The 16,001-nt window shown below is 40.1% G+C and overlaps 1 protein-coding gene and 1 long non-coding RNA gene across 3 annotated transcripts; one reads left to right on the top strand and one right to left on the bottom strand.

Annotated features, from left to right (window-relative positions):
• Positions 1 to 5,119: 5,119 nt before the first annotated feature.
• Positions 5,120 to 15,431, bottom strand: LOC309703830 (prostaglandin reductase 1-like). Of its 2 annotated transcripts, none has more exons than XM_082528751.1 (9): positions 13,993 to 14,014; positions 13,778 to 13,904; positions 13,633 to 13,678; positions 13,485 to 13,544; positions 9,248 to 9,415; positions 8,621 to 8,894; positions 8,385 to 8,490; positions 6,293 to 6,411; positions 5,120 to 6,191 (listed from the first exon to the last, which is right to left on the bottom strand). In XM_082528751.1, the coding sequence occupies exons 2-9, from the start codon at positions 13,881 to 13,883 to the stop codon at positions 6,081 to 6,083; spliced, it is 990 nt and encodes a 329-aa protein (XP_082384877.1). In that variant the 5' UTR covers positions 13,884 to 13,904; positions 13,993 to 14,014; the 3' UTR covers positions 5,120 to 6,080. The 2 variants fall into 2 exon arrangements, with proteins under 2 accessions (XP_082384877.1, XP_082384876.1); XM_082528750.1 differs by lacking the exon at positions 13,993 to 14,014 and adding an exon at positions 15,345 to 15,431 and having other exon boundaries at positions 5,121 to 6,191.
• Positions 7,049 to 15,055, top strand: LOC309703831. Its single transcript, XR_014276049.1, has 3 exons — positions 7,049 to 7,314; positions 14,583 to 14,768; positions 14,844 to 15,055. It is a non-coding gene; the product is annotated as an uncharacterized lncRNA (long non-coding RNA).
• Positions 15,432 to 16,001: the final 570 nt, after the last annotated feature.

The raw sequence follows: 16,001 nt of genomic DNA, 5'->3' as shown, positions 1-16,001 counted from the left end.
CAAACTTTAAATTAAGAGATTTTTTTAAAAGATTTTAATGAACAATTAATCACTGCATCATGTACAATGCTTCAAATTAGAAGAAATTACAGTTTCTTTTTACTAACCTCGTTGATTATCAGACAAGAAAGCAGACAGTCAGTGCAGTCAGAATAATCCAAGAGAGAGCAGGGTCAAACTCCCGCCTCTAGCTACACCTGTAGAGAGCCTGTCCCACAGCTTTAGTCTGCTGTCTTCAGACGACTGGTAAGAAACGTAGTAAGGAGACATTAAATACTGCACAGAAACAGTGCTGCATAATGTCGCTGTGTTATTTGTGGTGTTCCTGAAGTCGTGTTCAATGTTGTGTTGTGTAAATACAGGATTAAGAAAAGACAGGGGTTGCAAACTATTCAGTCTCTGGCAAAGCACCACTCGGACATCCTGAAGACTAAACTGCATGAAGTGTGTCTGGTCCTCATTGAGGAGGTATTGCACACTTTATGTTTCTTATATGTGTTTCATGCAGCTAGTTTCCCTTCAAGTGCATACTACAGCCTCAACTGATGATTTTCACTCACATTTTAGGTGAAAAACCAACGCTCAGCAATAGCCTGTGAGGCCATACATACCATCGATGAGCTCTACATTCAGCTCCAGAAAACAATGGACCCAGAAGTTGAAACAACAGGCCGAGCTCTATTGCTGAAGCTTGCACAGACCAACAACAACTTGCTTCATCAGGAGGTCAATCTGGCGCTTGATGCCATGGTGGAAAATTGCAGCCATGGACGGATTCTGAGCGCTCTGTTTAACACAGGACTGACGTAAGAGGAGAGAAGAAGCTGTAGTGATTTTATTAGAAGACATGAAAGAGAGATCATGTTCACTGAGTTGTGTGTCTAATATTGTCCTTGCTCAGCCATCGCTGTGTTGCAGTGAGGAATAGCACGGCTCAACACCTGCACCAGCTGGCTGACAAACTTGGAGCAGCCGTCATCCTGAAAACAGGAAGCTTCACTGAAAGGTTTCTAATTGCTGCCTCTAGAATGGCAGGGGATGCTGCACCTGAAGCCAGGTGGGTACTTTTAAATGGGTTTGAAGTGCATCAATGTTTTATTTTCTGTGAGTTTACACAATTAATGAAGATTAATGACAACTGTAATCTTCCACAGGTACCATGGGCGAACAATCATCGAGAAACTGACCCTTCACAAGGACTTTATGAATTTGTGGATGAAGATTGTCCCTGAAAAAGACAGGCGTCCTGTGGAGAAGAGCCTGAAAAAGACAGGCGTCCTGTGGAGAAGAGCCTGAAAAAGACAGGCGTCCTGTGGAGAAGAGCCTGAAAAAGGCTAATAATTACAGGCAGCAGGTCAGCATCCAGACTAGGCTCTCCTCTCCAGCAGGGCCTGGGATCCCCAGATGTGACAATGCAAGTCCTGACGAGTAGGAGAAGAGCGGCTGCTACAGTAGCAGCAGCACTCTGAGGCTAAGCTGGGAAAGTCGTTGGAGGTTCAACCATCATGACCACAGACAGTCCCAGTCGCTCTGCAGGAGTAAACTTCTCCATCTTCAGGACTACAAACTATTTCTCTGAAGGACAATATTATTTAGATTTACATTAATTATTATTACATCATTCTTATTATTACATTATTTGTATTATTTCATTATTATTATCACATTTTTAAGATCCTGAATGGACAATGAATGAATAAATCCCTTTTTTTTCATCTGAATTAAAATGGCACTTTGGTTGCACATATACAGTTTCTGTTTTTCTGTCAACAAATATTAATACATTCTTAGTTCTCTTGTTTTCATTTTTAACCCATGATTTTGCATTTTTATCAGGATTCAAAGTCATTTTTATAACATAAAGAAATATTAAATAAATACTAGAAAGCGAAAATTTCAGAAGAAATTTTAAGTGTGCCTATGCCGCTGCTAATCAGTGTAGTTTGCCCTTAGTTTGTTTTTTGTTTTTTGTTTTTTTGTCCCGTTTGGATCTATAGCCATCAGAATTGTTGTCTTGAGGCCAAGAAAGATGCCAAGCGGATTTATTTTACCAAGTGGATCATCATGGCCTTGCCATATTGGTCCATTTGATTGACCTTTATTATAATTATGAATTTATTTTATTTTCAGTTGCAAACGGGACAGACATAACTGTGGGATAGGACAGGGGGAAAGAATGAAAGAAAGAGGGGGAGAGAAAGAAAGAAAACCAAAGGGGAGAAGAGACGGTGAGAAGGGGGGGAAGAGAAAAAAAAAACAAACAAACAAAAAAAACCAAAAAAAACCAAAAACTCCTGGGTCACCTGTATGGAGAGAAAAAAAACAGAGGAGACAGCAAACAACAAAGAGCAACATAATAATAGAAAAAAAAAGCACCATCACAATAAACTAGCTAGCCATAGATATCAATAGTTACTAAATAATAAACGATATTGTGCAGCACGCAAGATAGACAGCGCACAGTGTGCTTTGAGGCAGCAGCCAAGAAAGCTGTAGTCCGCGTCTGTGAATACCCATGTGTACACCTGTGTGCATACCTGTGTGGATCAGCATGCTTGCATTCCAAAAGTTTCTCCATGTAATGATCTGCTAGGGAGTGTGGGGAGCCACAGCCCTGTGCCCTTAGTTTGTAAGGGTGCCATTTGTGAGTAGCTAATATCCGCCGAAGGGATGTTCGACTAATGCCACTCTCCAGTGACATGCAGTAAGTGCTATGCTGTGGGCTCTTGCTGAATGAAGCTAGGACAGCCACTGATGTTTCCTCATTAGTGACAGTTTTCTTGTGTCCACATTTTGGCAAATCCAACACTGAACCAGTTTCACAAAACTTAGCAAACAGTTTGTTAACTGTAGCATGGGAGATGGGTGGTCTCGTAGGATGTCTTGCATTGAAATCTGCTGCAATGACCCGGTTACTGCGTTCACCAGATATCAACACAATTTCGAACCGCTCCTCACGTGTTGACCTCTTCGACATGTCAATGGCTGTGAACAATGAGAAACTTATAAATACCTCATGAAAGAATAAAGTTCATGTCTTCTGTATGAAAAAGTCTTTTCCATCTTGAGTTTCACCAACTCTGTTACTCTTTTTTATGTCCATGTGGTGGGCTTTGGCATTTCAATAGCTTTAAGAGTCCCTTTGTCTGCTACTTCTGAAACTGAGGTAAGGTTAAGAAACTCATTCCCAAACAAGAAATCCATAAACTGAAGTCTGAAACTGCCCTGAAGACAACACTGTCTCTTGACTTCAACAATGAGATCCTCACTTGATTCAGGCGCTCCATTAGAGAGTGAGCCTTCGACAGGTTCCGTCAGCCAAAACAGTCTTTAGGACCATGGAACTCTGTAGGCAAAAAAGAATTACATATCAGACATTCAGAAAGAATCCTTTCAGTTTAGTTTTCATAAAGCTATCCATACCCAATACTCAAAGTTATAAAGATCAGACATAAAAAAGAAGAATTTATTTAATGAAATACATGTTACTGAAGCTATTACACTTATATGAACACCTTTTAATTCTATATGCCTTTTTAAAGTCACAATGTGGACTGATCCAATCTCATAGCCAACCAATGGATAAGTATCAAGGAGTTCACAGAGTGAATATTCTTGTGGATACTGGGCTGAGCTCAAAAGCTCTGTGGTGCTCTCTGTACCAGCCACCAAGCTCTCTGACAATGTAGAATATGCTGTGGTACAATGCAGATATGGTTTTTCAGTATTCTGGCAATCCACCTGCTTCCCTTTGGGCCAGTGCCATTCCATTTCTATACGTTATGCCCTTTAATGTCACACACTGTGCAAGGCTGACCTCTAGAATGTCAGGGAATATGTACCTAATAATAATAATTTATCTCCTCTTTAAGCAAATCCACTAGAAAGGCAGATACAGCTGAGACCTCTAATTCAGACTTGCCAAGAGATGGGGAGCTTAGATGGTAAGCTATCATCATCTGATGTTTTGACTTCTGTAATCATAAAGGTAAAAATTCCACCATCACAAAAAACATTAATTTTAATTGAAAAAAAGTATTCCAGTCCAGAAGAGCATCAATGGTTTCTTTAAAGTACCATTTATACATAATGTTTTGAGAAGCAGCTCACATATGTTCTACACAAAGTAGAAAAAAAGCGGGGGAAAGGGTCCTAATTTTTGTTAGGACAATGCTGGAAAATTCACAATACATCACTTAATAAGACATACTCTGTTGAACAAACGTATCTCCTTGTAGATATCTGCTGTATTATTTGGGCTTGACCAATAGAATAGTCAAGTAAGTGACACTTCACCTAAAATAATGACTAAATGGAAAAATGATTTATGGGCACAGGTTCTTAAACCCACGTCAAAGGTGGCAGGATCCTTATTATAACTTGAGTGTGTGTCCTCAGCAAGAATTAAGGTATGGCACTGTGCTCCCAGCTTCTTAAACTCTGACGGTTACAGCCAGACTAATTAGCCACTGTAGCCATAACTAGCACGAGTAACACAAACACTATTGCGCTCTCTCAGTGACGTTTTAACTTGCTAAGCCATCAAAAAACGTCAGTGCTCTCTGTCACATGCATAAATGCCATATCTGACCGACAACAGCTGCTTTCTCCCCCGACTACCGGGTATGTGCAATTTGTTACTATTTTTCAGCTTTAGCCACAAAGCTAATAACAACTTTAGCTAGCACTGTAAAAACAACATGTAGATGCATTACAGACTACTATTTATATAGCATGCACTACAACAATTCTGTGAAAACGTACCCAACTAAAACAAATGTATTTAAATTACTTACCTTCTCGGTATGCCTGACTTAGTGCCAAAGGTTGCATGTGGCTGAACAGTCTTCCAGAATCTGGCGGTCAATTGCGCTCTCCTTAAATTATGTTGTTGTCTTATTGGATAAGACTCTAGGTCTTATTATCCAATCATATTTAGTTGTTGTCTTTGAATATATTGCATCATTTCCGGTTGTGGTCAAACACAATTACAATGGTTTTAGTATTCTAATTTAGTCACTTTAAATCAATGCAAGAAAAATGAGTAGTCTCAGTATTGTTTATAATCAAGTAAATAGTACTTTATTTAATCATGTAAATAAGAGAAACATAAAAGGCTTGTGTAGCATTAACTAAATTCATTTGTGCAAATTCAAAAGCCTCCCAATTCCCATTTTTTCAGTGCAGGGCATTAATACAGCAGAACAGATCTGCGCTGCACACACAGATACTCGCTGTAATGACAGGATAAGAACCCTGAGTCTGGAATTATCATCTCTTCTTTTATTCATTGGTGGTCGTGTTGTTAAGTAAGTCACCAAAACGTACAACTTAAGCAAACTGATGCTGATGTTGCCAGATGTCAATTTGTCAACATGACAAAAGACACAAGGCAAGGCAAGGCAAGGCAAGTTTATTTGTATAGCACAATTCAACAACAAGGTGATTCAAAGTGCTTTACAGAGACATTAGAAACAAGAACAAATAAAAAGCATGATTTAAAATTGATTAAAACAAGCAAATAAACTAACTAACTAATTAACAAACAAACAAACAAACAAACAACAGTATATAAAATCAAAACAGATAAAATCAGAACAGTAGATAAAATCAGTAGTTAAATGTAAGTTTTGAAATTTAAGCTTAAAGTGTGGATTTGGTGCTTTATTCAAATGCAGCTGAGAACAGGTGAGTCTTCAACCTGGATTTAAATAAACTGAGTGTTTCAGCTGATCTGAGGCTTTCTGGGAGTTTGTTCCAGATATAAGGAGCATAAAAGCTGAATGCAGCTTCTCCGTGTCTGGTTCTGACTCTGGGAACTGATAAAAGACCGGATCCAGATGACCTGAGGGATCTGGATGGTTCATACTGGGTCAGGAGGTCATTGATGTATTTTGGTCCTAAACCATTCAAACCATTTCACAACTATCAATCACAGGCAAAACTCTGTGATTACAAAACTACTCAAAGAGCTGAAATGTTAATGTGAAATTATTTTGTTCTATGTTTATTGCTTCATTAATTCATAGATTGTGTAATAATGGCAGTTATTAGTAACTGGCTCTCTTGCATTGAACTCTTCAGACTGCGACGACGGCCTTGCCCATGTTTTCTCCCTGCAGCATCCCCATAAAAGCAGCCGGCATGTTATCAAAGCCTTTTGTGACGTGTTCCCGACACTGCAGTTTGCCCTGTGGATGCACAATACACAGATCACAAATACAATACATCACAACAGAAACACAGGTAACTGATGTTTACATCTTTACTTAAAGGAAAGGCTCACACTAACCTCTTTCACCCACGCTAACAGTCTCTTGAGGGTCTCAGGGTGCTTGTGCTCCCACCTACTTTGCAAGAATCCCTCCATCTTCAGCTCCTTAAAGATCATGGTGAAGTAGGGATACGGACCTAAAACACAGGTCGTTCAAGAGAAAAATTTAACCCATCTTTCACTCACAGAAACTACAGTTCATGTCTACAATAACCATCTGTGTGCCTCCACAGCACTTGTGGATCTTTAGCAGTGCAGCTTCTCCCTCTAGTGGAAAAAATACATGAATACAGAAGAAGTTGTTGGTGGTGTATTATATGCATTTTGTGTTCTTCACAGTGATATTTGTGGGCCTTTGGGTTCCAGGCCCGCTCCAGAAAGGTCACTGTTCCACTTCAGTCTAATGCCATCTACATACCTTTACACCTGTAATTCAAACGAATTCATACAGTTTGGTAATGAAAGCTTTGAACATCCCAGTTGTCCAGTAAGAATCAAGCTAAATGTTGACTGGGAACTGTAAGTGTGCCAGAGACAGTTTAAAAAGGGGTTTATTTTATATGTTTCTGTCATAGATTTGTGTGTATTTAATTTATTTGCTGAAATTGATTAAAATTATTTTAATGAGATTTTTTTTTAAATTGTCTAAAATATGTGATTATAAAATATTGTTATATAATATTTTATAATTATATATAATAAATATAATTATAATTTTTTAAAGGCTGTGTAAATGAGCTATACACCTTTCTGTAAAGTTTGTTTGAGGTACAGTGTAATGGTCACATGACCAGAATTTAGCTGAAGGCAGAACCGTTGCATCGTGGGTCAGAACTAGCATGGACACAGAGGAAGGACAGCCAAAAATGCAATCTGATTCTTGGACATTACCATGAGTGACTTTAAAAATGTCTGAGAGGGGGGCAGAGAGAAAACTTCCAAGGACATCAGTGATGTGTGGACATTGCTGTTGGACATCTGTCGTTCCAAGTACACTGACCCCACCTGAGCAGCTGATGGAGAGACCTGACTCACAAAGTGTGAGTAAAACTTCATATAAAACACCTTTAAGAAAATTATAACAATATGCTATATCATAAAAATGCCATTTAAACCACAGTCTGGGAGAAACTGTTGCAAAAGCTTCGGCTTTTTTAGTTTGAACCCTAAACGATGCACAGACAGCACGCCCTCATCCATTATTTATTCATTCAAGAGTTAAATTTAACATGAGCATCCAAAGTAAAGGCTGAGTAACAAATTGTAACAAGGTTCCTGAAGGGGACCAAGAGCTTCCATTACCTCAGGCATAAATCTATCAAGGACACAAACAAGGACTTCTGTTTTCTCTTCATTACATTGGAGGAAATTGTCTACCATCCAAGAACTTTTTCTATATCTGTAACTCAGAAATATCTTGGAGCTTAGAGAAGATATACAGCTGACTGTCATCTGCATAGCATAACACCCTAAAAGTGTTGAAAACGTGTTAAAGAGGGAGCAGAGATGATATAAACAATAAAGGTCGTATGTCACACATAGACCCGAGAGGTGGAAGAGGACATGAACTTCAAAGAAGCCACAAAAATACATCTTTTAGAAAGACGTGACAAGAACCACTCTGAAGCAGATCCAGATACATCCACCCAATATATCAGCCTGTCAAGCATGATGACGATGGTATGGTACAGTATGAAAGACAGAGGTGTCAGGTGCAGCATCAAAAAACGGAATAATAATAACCTCCAACACTATGCATCAAAATTTCATTGCAGATTTTAAAAATAGCTGTTTTAGTGGAAAAATCGCTACGGAAGCCAGGGCCATCAAGAATGGTGCATTTGTGGAAAAGAGCTGTAAGCTGTAATCTTAGGATTCGTCTGTAAATCCTTAGAAGACTGTGTTTATACCAGACTGGTGCCTCATGGGGTTTAAAGTAAGTTTCTTAACCTTGAATCAGTTATCTCCTGTGAATCCGTCTGTAAGTTTATTAATTAAATCTGATTGGTATTTGCAATAATGCAAAGTATTATTATTTTTCTGTCTGTGCACCAACCCTGGTTGTTCCATAGCAGGCACAAAACTTTCAGGAGTTATAGCAGTAACAAACCTGTCTGGGGTTGGCTGTCATTGTAGGTGGAGATACTTCCACACACAGCTATTCTTCCGAAGTTCTTCATCTGCTGCAGGACGACATCTGATGAAGGGCCTCCCACCTAAAACAAAGCAGCAGTGTCACTTAATGCATTGTAATGTGCTGTGAGGAATGCAGTGTGAATACAAGAGAAGAGTAGAGCAATGATTAAATATTAAATGCAAGCTTGAAACTGCACCACCACTGCTCACGTTTTCAAAGAAGCAGTCGTATCCTTCAGGTGAAGCCTTCCTCAGAGCCTCCTCCAGGGAACCCACAGTTTTGTAGTTGAAGACCTCATCAAATCCCAGCTCTTTGAGGTAAGCCACTTTGGCATCAGAGCCTGCCGAGCCCACCACCTTACAGCCCTTGATCTTGGCGATCTGTCCCACCACGGAGCCCACCGCTCCAGCTGCAGCGTTCACCAGCAGGGTCTCACCCTCCTTTAGACCCAACACGTCTTCTATCCCATAAACAGCCATCAGCCTGCAGAGAGACAGAAACAGTGAATCCAGCTGTTGCCTCTTTGATTGCCAGATTAATTATATACACAAAGATCACTGCTTACAAACTCTGCTTCAGCTCATCAGCAAAACATCTGGAGTTAGCCACTTGTTGTCTATTAGCACGTTTAGCTGACCTCTTAAACACCTTACAAACACCTATAAATAAAGTCTTACACTAAGATGAATGTCTCAGATGGTTTAGTTTACATTTAAGATTCAGCTGATAAAACTTCACATCGATCTACCTGCTGGAAGAGTCAGAACATCCTGCCACGATTTATCGTCCAATAGAAAGTGACTATGATCTATGCAGGTTACTTAAATCTGTCTTACCCGGGCATCCCGATGGCACCCAGAGCCAGAGACAGGGACACATCTTTAGGCCACTCAGGCAGGATGGGAGTGAGGCCGGTCCCATCACTGAGCGTGTGGGTTCTCCACCCACTGTTACTCACAACGTGGCTTCCCACAGGAAACGCTGGATTTTTACTCTGGATCACTCTAAGGCAAGGCAAGGCAAGGCAAGTTTATTTGTATAGCACAATTCAACAACAAGGTGATTCAAAGTGCTTTACAGAGACATTAGAAACAAGAACAAATAAAAAGCATGATTTAAAATTGAATAAAACAAGCAAATAAACTAACTAACTAATTAACAAACAAACAAACAAACAAACAACAGTATATAAAATCAAAACAGATAAAATCAGAACAGTAGATAAAATCAGTAGTTAAATGTAAGTTTTGAAATTTAAGCTTAAAGTGTGGATTTGGTGCTTTATTCAAATGCAGCTGAGAACAGGTGAGTCTTCAACCTGGATTTAAATAAACTGAGTGTTTCAGCTGATCTGAGGCTTTCTGGGAGTTTGTTCCAGATATAAGGAGCATAAAAGCTGAATGCAGCTTCTCCGTGTCTGGTTCTGACTCTGGGAACTGATAAAAGACCGGATCCAGATGACCTGAGGGATCTGGATGGTTCATACTGGGTCAGGAGGTCATTGATGTATTTTGGTCCTAAACCATTCAGAGCTTTATAGACCAGCATCAGAACTTTAAAGTCTATCCTCTGACGGACAGGCAGCCAGTGTAAGGACCTCAGAGCTGGACTGATGTGGTCCACTTTTTTGGTCTTAGTGAGGACTCGAGCAGCAGAGTTCTGAATGAGCTGTAGTTGTCTGACTGATTTTTTAGGTAGACCTGTAAAGATGCTGTTACAGTAATCAAGCCTACTAAAGATGAATGCATGGACTAGTTTTTCCAGGTCCTGTTGAGACATCAGATCTTTTATCCTTGATATATTCTTGAGGTGATAGTAAGCTGACTTTGTTATTGTCTTAATGTGTTTTTCTAAGTTTAGGTCTGCATCCATCACTACACCCAAATTTCTCGCCTGGTTTGTGGTTTTTAGATGTATAGATTGAAGTTCTCTGGTGACCTGTAATCGTTTTTCTTTGGCGCCAAAGACTATTACCTCAGTTTTGTTTTTGTTTACCTGGAGAAAATTGTGGCACAACCAGTCATTGATTTCCTCAATGCATTTACCAAGAGCCTGTACAGGGCCTCGGTCTCCTGGTGACATTGTGATATATATTTGTGTGTCATCTGCATAGCTGTGATAGTTTATTTTGTTGTTGTTTATAATCTGTGCCAGTGGGAGCATGTAGATGTTAAACAGAAGGGGTCCCAAGATGGAACCTTGGGGAACTCCACATGTGATACTTGTCTGCTCAGATGTGAAGTTACCTATTGATACAAAGTATTTCCTGTTTTCTACGTATGTTTTGAACCAGTTTAGTACAGTTCCTGAAAGACCTGTCCAGTTCTCCAGTCGTTTGAGTAATATGTTGTGGTCAACTGTATCAAATGCTGCACTGAGATCCAGTAAAACTAGGACTGACATTTTTCCACTGTCTGTATTCAGACATATGTCATTAAACACTTTGGTCAGAGCGGTTTCAGTGCTGTGGTTCTGTCTAAAACCTGACTGGAAGGCATCGTAGCAATTATTCTGTTTTAAGAAGTAACTGAGCTGTTGAGAAACTGCTTTTTCAATGATCTTACTTAAAAACGGGAGATTTGAGATCGGCCTGTAGTTGTTCATTTGTGTCTTGTCAAGATTGTCCTTTTTCAGTATAGGTTTGATTACAGCAGTTTTTAGTGATTCTGGAAACACACCTGATAATAAAGAAAAGTTGACGATCTGTAACAGGTCTGACTCTAAAGTCTTTGAGACCTTTTTGAAAAAACTTGTTGGCAGGACATCTAAACAGCAGGAGGAGGAGTTCAGTTGACCTAAGATGTCCTCCAGGTCTTTGCTGTTAATAGGTTGAAACTGTTTCATGGTGTTTAAACAGTTTTTTGGTGGACACAGTACATATCCTGGATCTGCTGTTGATGTACCAATTGCTTGTCTAATTTTTTGGATTTTTTCAGTGAAGAATTTGGCAAAGTCATTGCAGGCCATGGTCGAATGAAGTTCAGCTGCCACTGACACAGGAGGGTTTGTTAGCCTGTCAACTGTAGAAAATAAGACCCGAGCATTATGGCTGTTTTTAGTGATGATGTCAGAGAAGTAGGACCTCCTTGCATTCCTCAGTTGTAAATTATAATTGTGAAGTTTCTCTTTATAGATGTCATAATGAACCTGGAGGTTTGTTTTTCTCCATCTGCGCTCAGCTTTCCTACACTCTCTTTTTTCATTTTTCACCAGTGTGGAGTTTCTCCATGGAGACTTCTTCCTTCCAGAGATAACCTTCACCTTAATGGGAGCAATAGTGTCCATTACATTTAACATGTTAGCATTGAAGCTATTGACGAGCTCATTGACTGACCCTCTGGACAGGTCAGGTGTTAATGGGAAGACCTGGTTAAAAATTGCACTACTGTGTTCAGTTATACACCGTTTTGTGATCACTGTTGTTGATATATTTGTGTGGGCTGAGATTTTACTTTCAAAGAAAACACAGTAATGATCAGACAGGCCCACATCAGACACAGTAACCTTTGAAATGCTCAGGCCTTTGGAGATCAGTAGGTCAAGAGTGTGTCCTCTATTATGTGTGGCCTCTGTTACATGCTGAGTCAGCCCAAAGTTGCCCAGAGTGTTACTCAGGTCTTTAGTCCCTTTGTCCTGAGGGTTGTCCACATGAATGTTAAAATCCCCAGCAATAATTACACAGTCAAAATCAACACAGATCACAGACAGCAGTTCACTGAGATCATTAAAAAAAGTCTGTGCAGTGTTTGGGAGGCCTGTAAACATTAAGAAACACAACTTTGGATGGGGCCTTCAGCTGTAAAGCCACATATTCAAAAGACTGAAAACTTCCAGGAGATAGCTGCTTACATTGAAATAATTCATTAAATAAGACAGCAACCCCTCCTCCTCTCCTGCTCGCCCTGACCTCACTGATAAAACTGTAGTTAGGAGGGGTCGTCTCGATGAGAGCAGCTCCACTGTTACTTTGGTCCAACCAAGTTTCAGTTAAAAACATAAAATCAAGGCTGTGCTCAGTGATTAAATTATTAATTAAAAATGTTTTCCCAGCTAGAGATCTAATGTTTAATAAAGCCAACTTAAGTGTTTTAGAGGTATTACTTGTCCCCTCGTGTTTGGGAGCAGTCTGTGGCACACAAGGTATGTTTACTATGTTTAAAGATCTTTTAGAGTGCAGCTCTCTGTGTTTTGACCAGGCCACATGTCTCCTGTCACCTAAAAGTACAGAAAATTTAAAACCTTCTAGTAAACAGGAAAACAACAACACAATATTAAAACAAAATAGTCTGTGCTGTCACTGGGATAACTCATTTTACTAACACAGCTGGCTGAAATTAAACTGTTCAACTGTGCTGTCTTTGTTTCAAGTTTTTTTTTGGTAACGAAGTCTTGAAGATACATGAGCGTCAGTGTGATGAATAATGTATGTAGAAGTAAAAACAGAGTTTACTTAAAGGTGTGTCTTTTTGATGTCTCAGTTTGTAAAATGAATCCTGGCCTGAATAACAATCTTACTGACAGTGAACAACTTACTGCTATTCACCCAGAATATTCGCTGGTGCTTTGATTTATTTAGATTCAGCTTCCACAGCCTTCTCCTTGTGATTAAAGGGTGGCTGTAGCTTGGGTGGTAGAGCAGGTCACCTACTAACTGGAAGGTTGGTGGTTTGATCCCAGTCTGCTCCAGTCTGCATGTCAAATATCCTTGAGCGAGATACTAAACTCATGTTTCATCAGAGTGTGAAAGTTAGATAGGAAGCACTTAGAAAAAGAGTTCTTGTGTGAATGGGTCTGAATGTATAAGTTGTGTAAAGCGCATAGAGTGCTCAGATAGAGTAGAAAAGCGCTATATAAAGACCAGTCCATTTATCATTCTTCCTTTTACATCACTGTGGTTAAACCCTCTTGATCTTGTTTGCTGAGTGTGATCTTTGTGCTTTTTTATATTAATCCCCACCTTTCAATTTAATCTGCTCCCCGAGCATAGCAGTGGGAATCAAAGATATACGGACTGCGTTCTGTGTCAGCACATCATGCAAGTTTTCTGTGTGCAGGTGTGTTTGTGTTTCTTACTTGGCCACCTGACCTCCGATCATCACATCTCCCTCCTTCATGTGGGTTTTGCTGAACGACCTGTTGAGACCAGCGGTGTGTTACAATATGCATTTATATCAGGAGCATTAAAGTAGTTCAGTAATGAGTGACGCTGCTCTCTGATCACCTCATGTACGGGTCGACACTGAGAAACACAGCTTCCAACAGCACCTCTGCAAACAAAACTAAACTCATTTAAAGTGCTCGATGCTTAATGTTTGACAAAAACTGAAGAAGGTGCTCTCCTGTAGAGAGAAAGAAGAAAGACGTACCTCCATCTTTGGGCTCAGGGAGCTCCTCCACCTTCAGCCCAAAGTCACTTTTCTTTGGGAAGCCGTCAAAGTGCTGAGTCATTACCCATGACTTAGCTTTCACCATGATTCTTCTTTTTTATGGCCGCTGTAAAGAAATATTGCCCGTCACTGTTATCAACAGACATGAAAGTGCTGAGTCATCCAGCGCTGTGCAAAATAGAGCTGAATAAAACCTGAAGTGTGACGTTCACTCTGTGACGTTTAGCTGTGGTGAGCATCAAACAGCACAAATCATTTTAATTTTTCATGACATCATCGGTTAACTATAAAGTGTAACAATGACAGCGTAGGCTGCCCTTAGGCTCAGTTTCCAAGCTGTGATTAAAAGAACAATTCCAACGAAATGCAGAAATCCTCATCGTGCTCAAACACACACACATTTACATATTTACACACAAGTCATTTGAGTGATCAGAGTAAAACTATTACTATAAAAGTACTGGCTTACATACAAGTATTCACATAGAATCAAGTTCAGTGATTCTGTTTTTCAGACTTTATGAGAATATCAGTGAACCTCTAAACACATTGAAACACAATACTGTCATGGTCTGGGTGGGTGCCAGTGTTTCTCCCTCCGAGCCGGCATCTCCACCCCTGGGAGGAGCCACTGTGTTCTGCTTATTGCTCGCACCTGTGGGTAACTAAGCCAAGGACTCATAAGGCTGGATTGTCGGCTAACCCTAGTTAGTGCAGGCCACCGCTGTGATTTTGTACACGACTTGCAAACTATCTTGTCTCATTCTGTATCTCTCTTTCATAGCCATGCACCAAGTTGCCAGACACGAATCTCCTCTGTAGAACACCCATCTGGACCTCCTGACAGTCTCACGGGTTTCTCGCCCCATGCACCTGCCTGCCTCCCTGCCTCAACGCCAGGGATTTCAGATTTCGGACCACTCACCCAGACCACTCACCCCTCCACGCCACTACTGACCACCCACAGCAAGTAAGCAGTGCAAAGGAAAATTCAGAACAAACAGCTTGCCCGAACCATACCTGAATGTCTGTACTCTAATTTCAGTGACTCTGACCCTTTCCCCGGACCCAGCCAACCAGTTTGACTCTCCCTTCAGCCCAATCCTCGGAACAGCAGTTTCACTGACGAGCGACCAGATTGTTTACTTAGCTCAGGCTGCATAAACCCCTTAGGTTTAGGTGTTGCTTCTAGTACTTGTTAAACTCACGTTTCAGTTTTCTGATTGTGTGCACTTGCTGAGAAAATAAACGTTGTCACTGAAACTTTCTATGTGCTGTTCTGCGCCAAGCATTTGAGTCCTTTCTCTTTCGAGGCGACCTCGCCCGTGACAAATACAATCTAACTGTTCATACACAACTACCACTATAGTGGAGTATCTCATATTTTATGGTCAGTAGCAAGATAACACTTTATGCAAAGGCTTTAAAGGGATAACACCGACCCCCTGCTGATGTTTGCTGCTCAGCCTCAGAGTTACCTCCTCCAGTAAAATCACACTTGATGCAGTTCAGAAACAAACAGCTCTCTCTCCTCTGTGTGACTTACCGCTCGCCTTTCTTCACAGAGAAATGCTGGAAGCTGTGGAGTGGGTGGAAGTGAGGAGAGGCAGGAATGTGAACAGTTATGAGGAGAAAGGGCGGGACACAAGCTTTTATTGCTGGATATGATTGGCTGAAAATATTGTACACTATCTAACAGCACCTGGCCAACAAAGATAAAGACATGTGCTTTAATATGCTGTATAGTTTGTTACCCAGCCGGGTAAGAAAGGCGAAACATTTGTTGATTTACTTTGGATAATAACACGTTGAACTTTGAAAAATGTCTATCTTTGATTTTTGAGATTAAATACTTCAGTTAGAAAAAGGCAAGCTTGTAATCAAACCTCAAGATATTTCATGTAAAGTTTTAATATCTGTAGATAAAAGTTTTCTAAATGTAAATTTGTTTTGTTACCCATGTTGAATATGTGAAACCCATGTTAGCGTGGCCTTATTTTGCATCTCGTAATGCCTGCAAAGAGATGATGGTGTCCTAATGAAGCTTTGCATGACTTCCAGGAGTAGTAAATCCATTTTTTATACTGTCATCATATAAAGAAAATACACCCTTGTTCAGGTTTCATGCATTAGCACATAATAAAAAATCATTAGATTGTTATAAGGTCATTACTTACATACAGACTTGAATAAGCAACAACAC

Source organism: Aulonocara stuartgranti (genome assembly GCF_965226115.1).
Source record: "Aulonocara stuartgranti genome assembly, chromosome: 3".
Classification (NCBI taxonomy): domain Eukaryota; kingdom Metazoa; phylum Chordata; class Actinopteri; order Cichliformes; family Cichlidae; genus Aulonocara; species Aulonocara stuartgranti.
The sequence above is the reverse complement of the archived record's forward strand: the minus strand, read 5'-3'. Positions and strand labels throughout refer to the sequence as shown.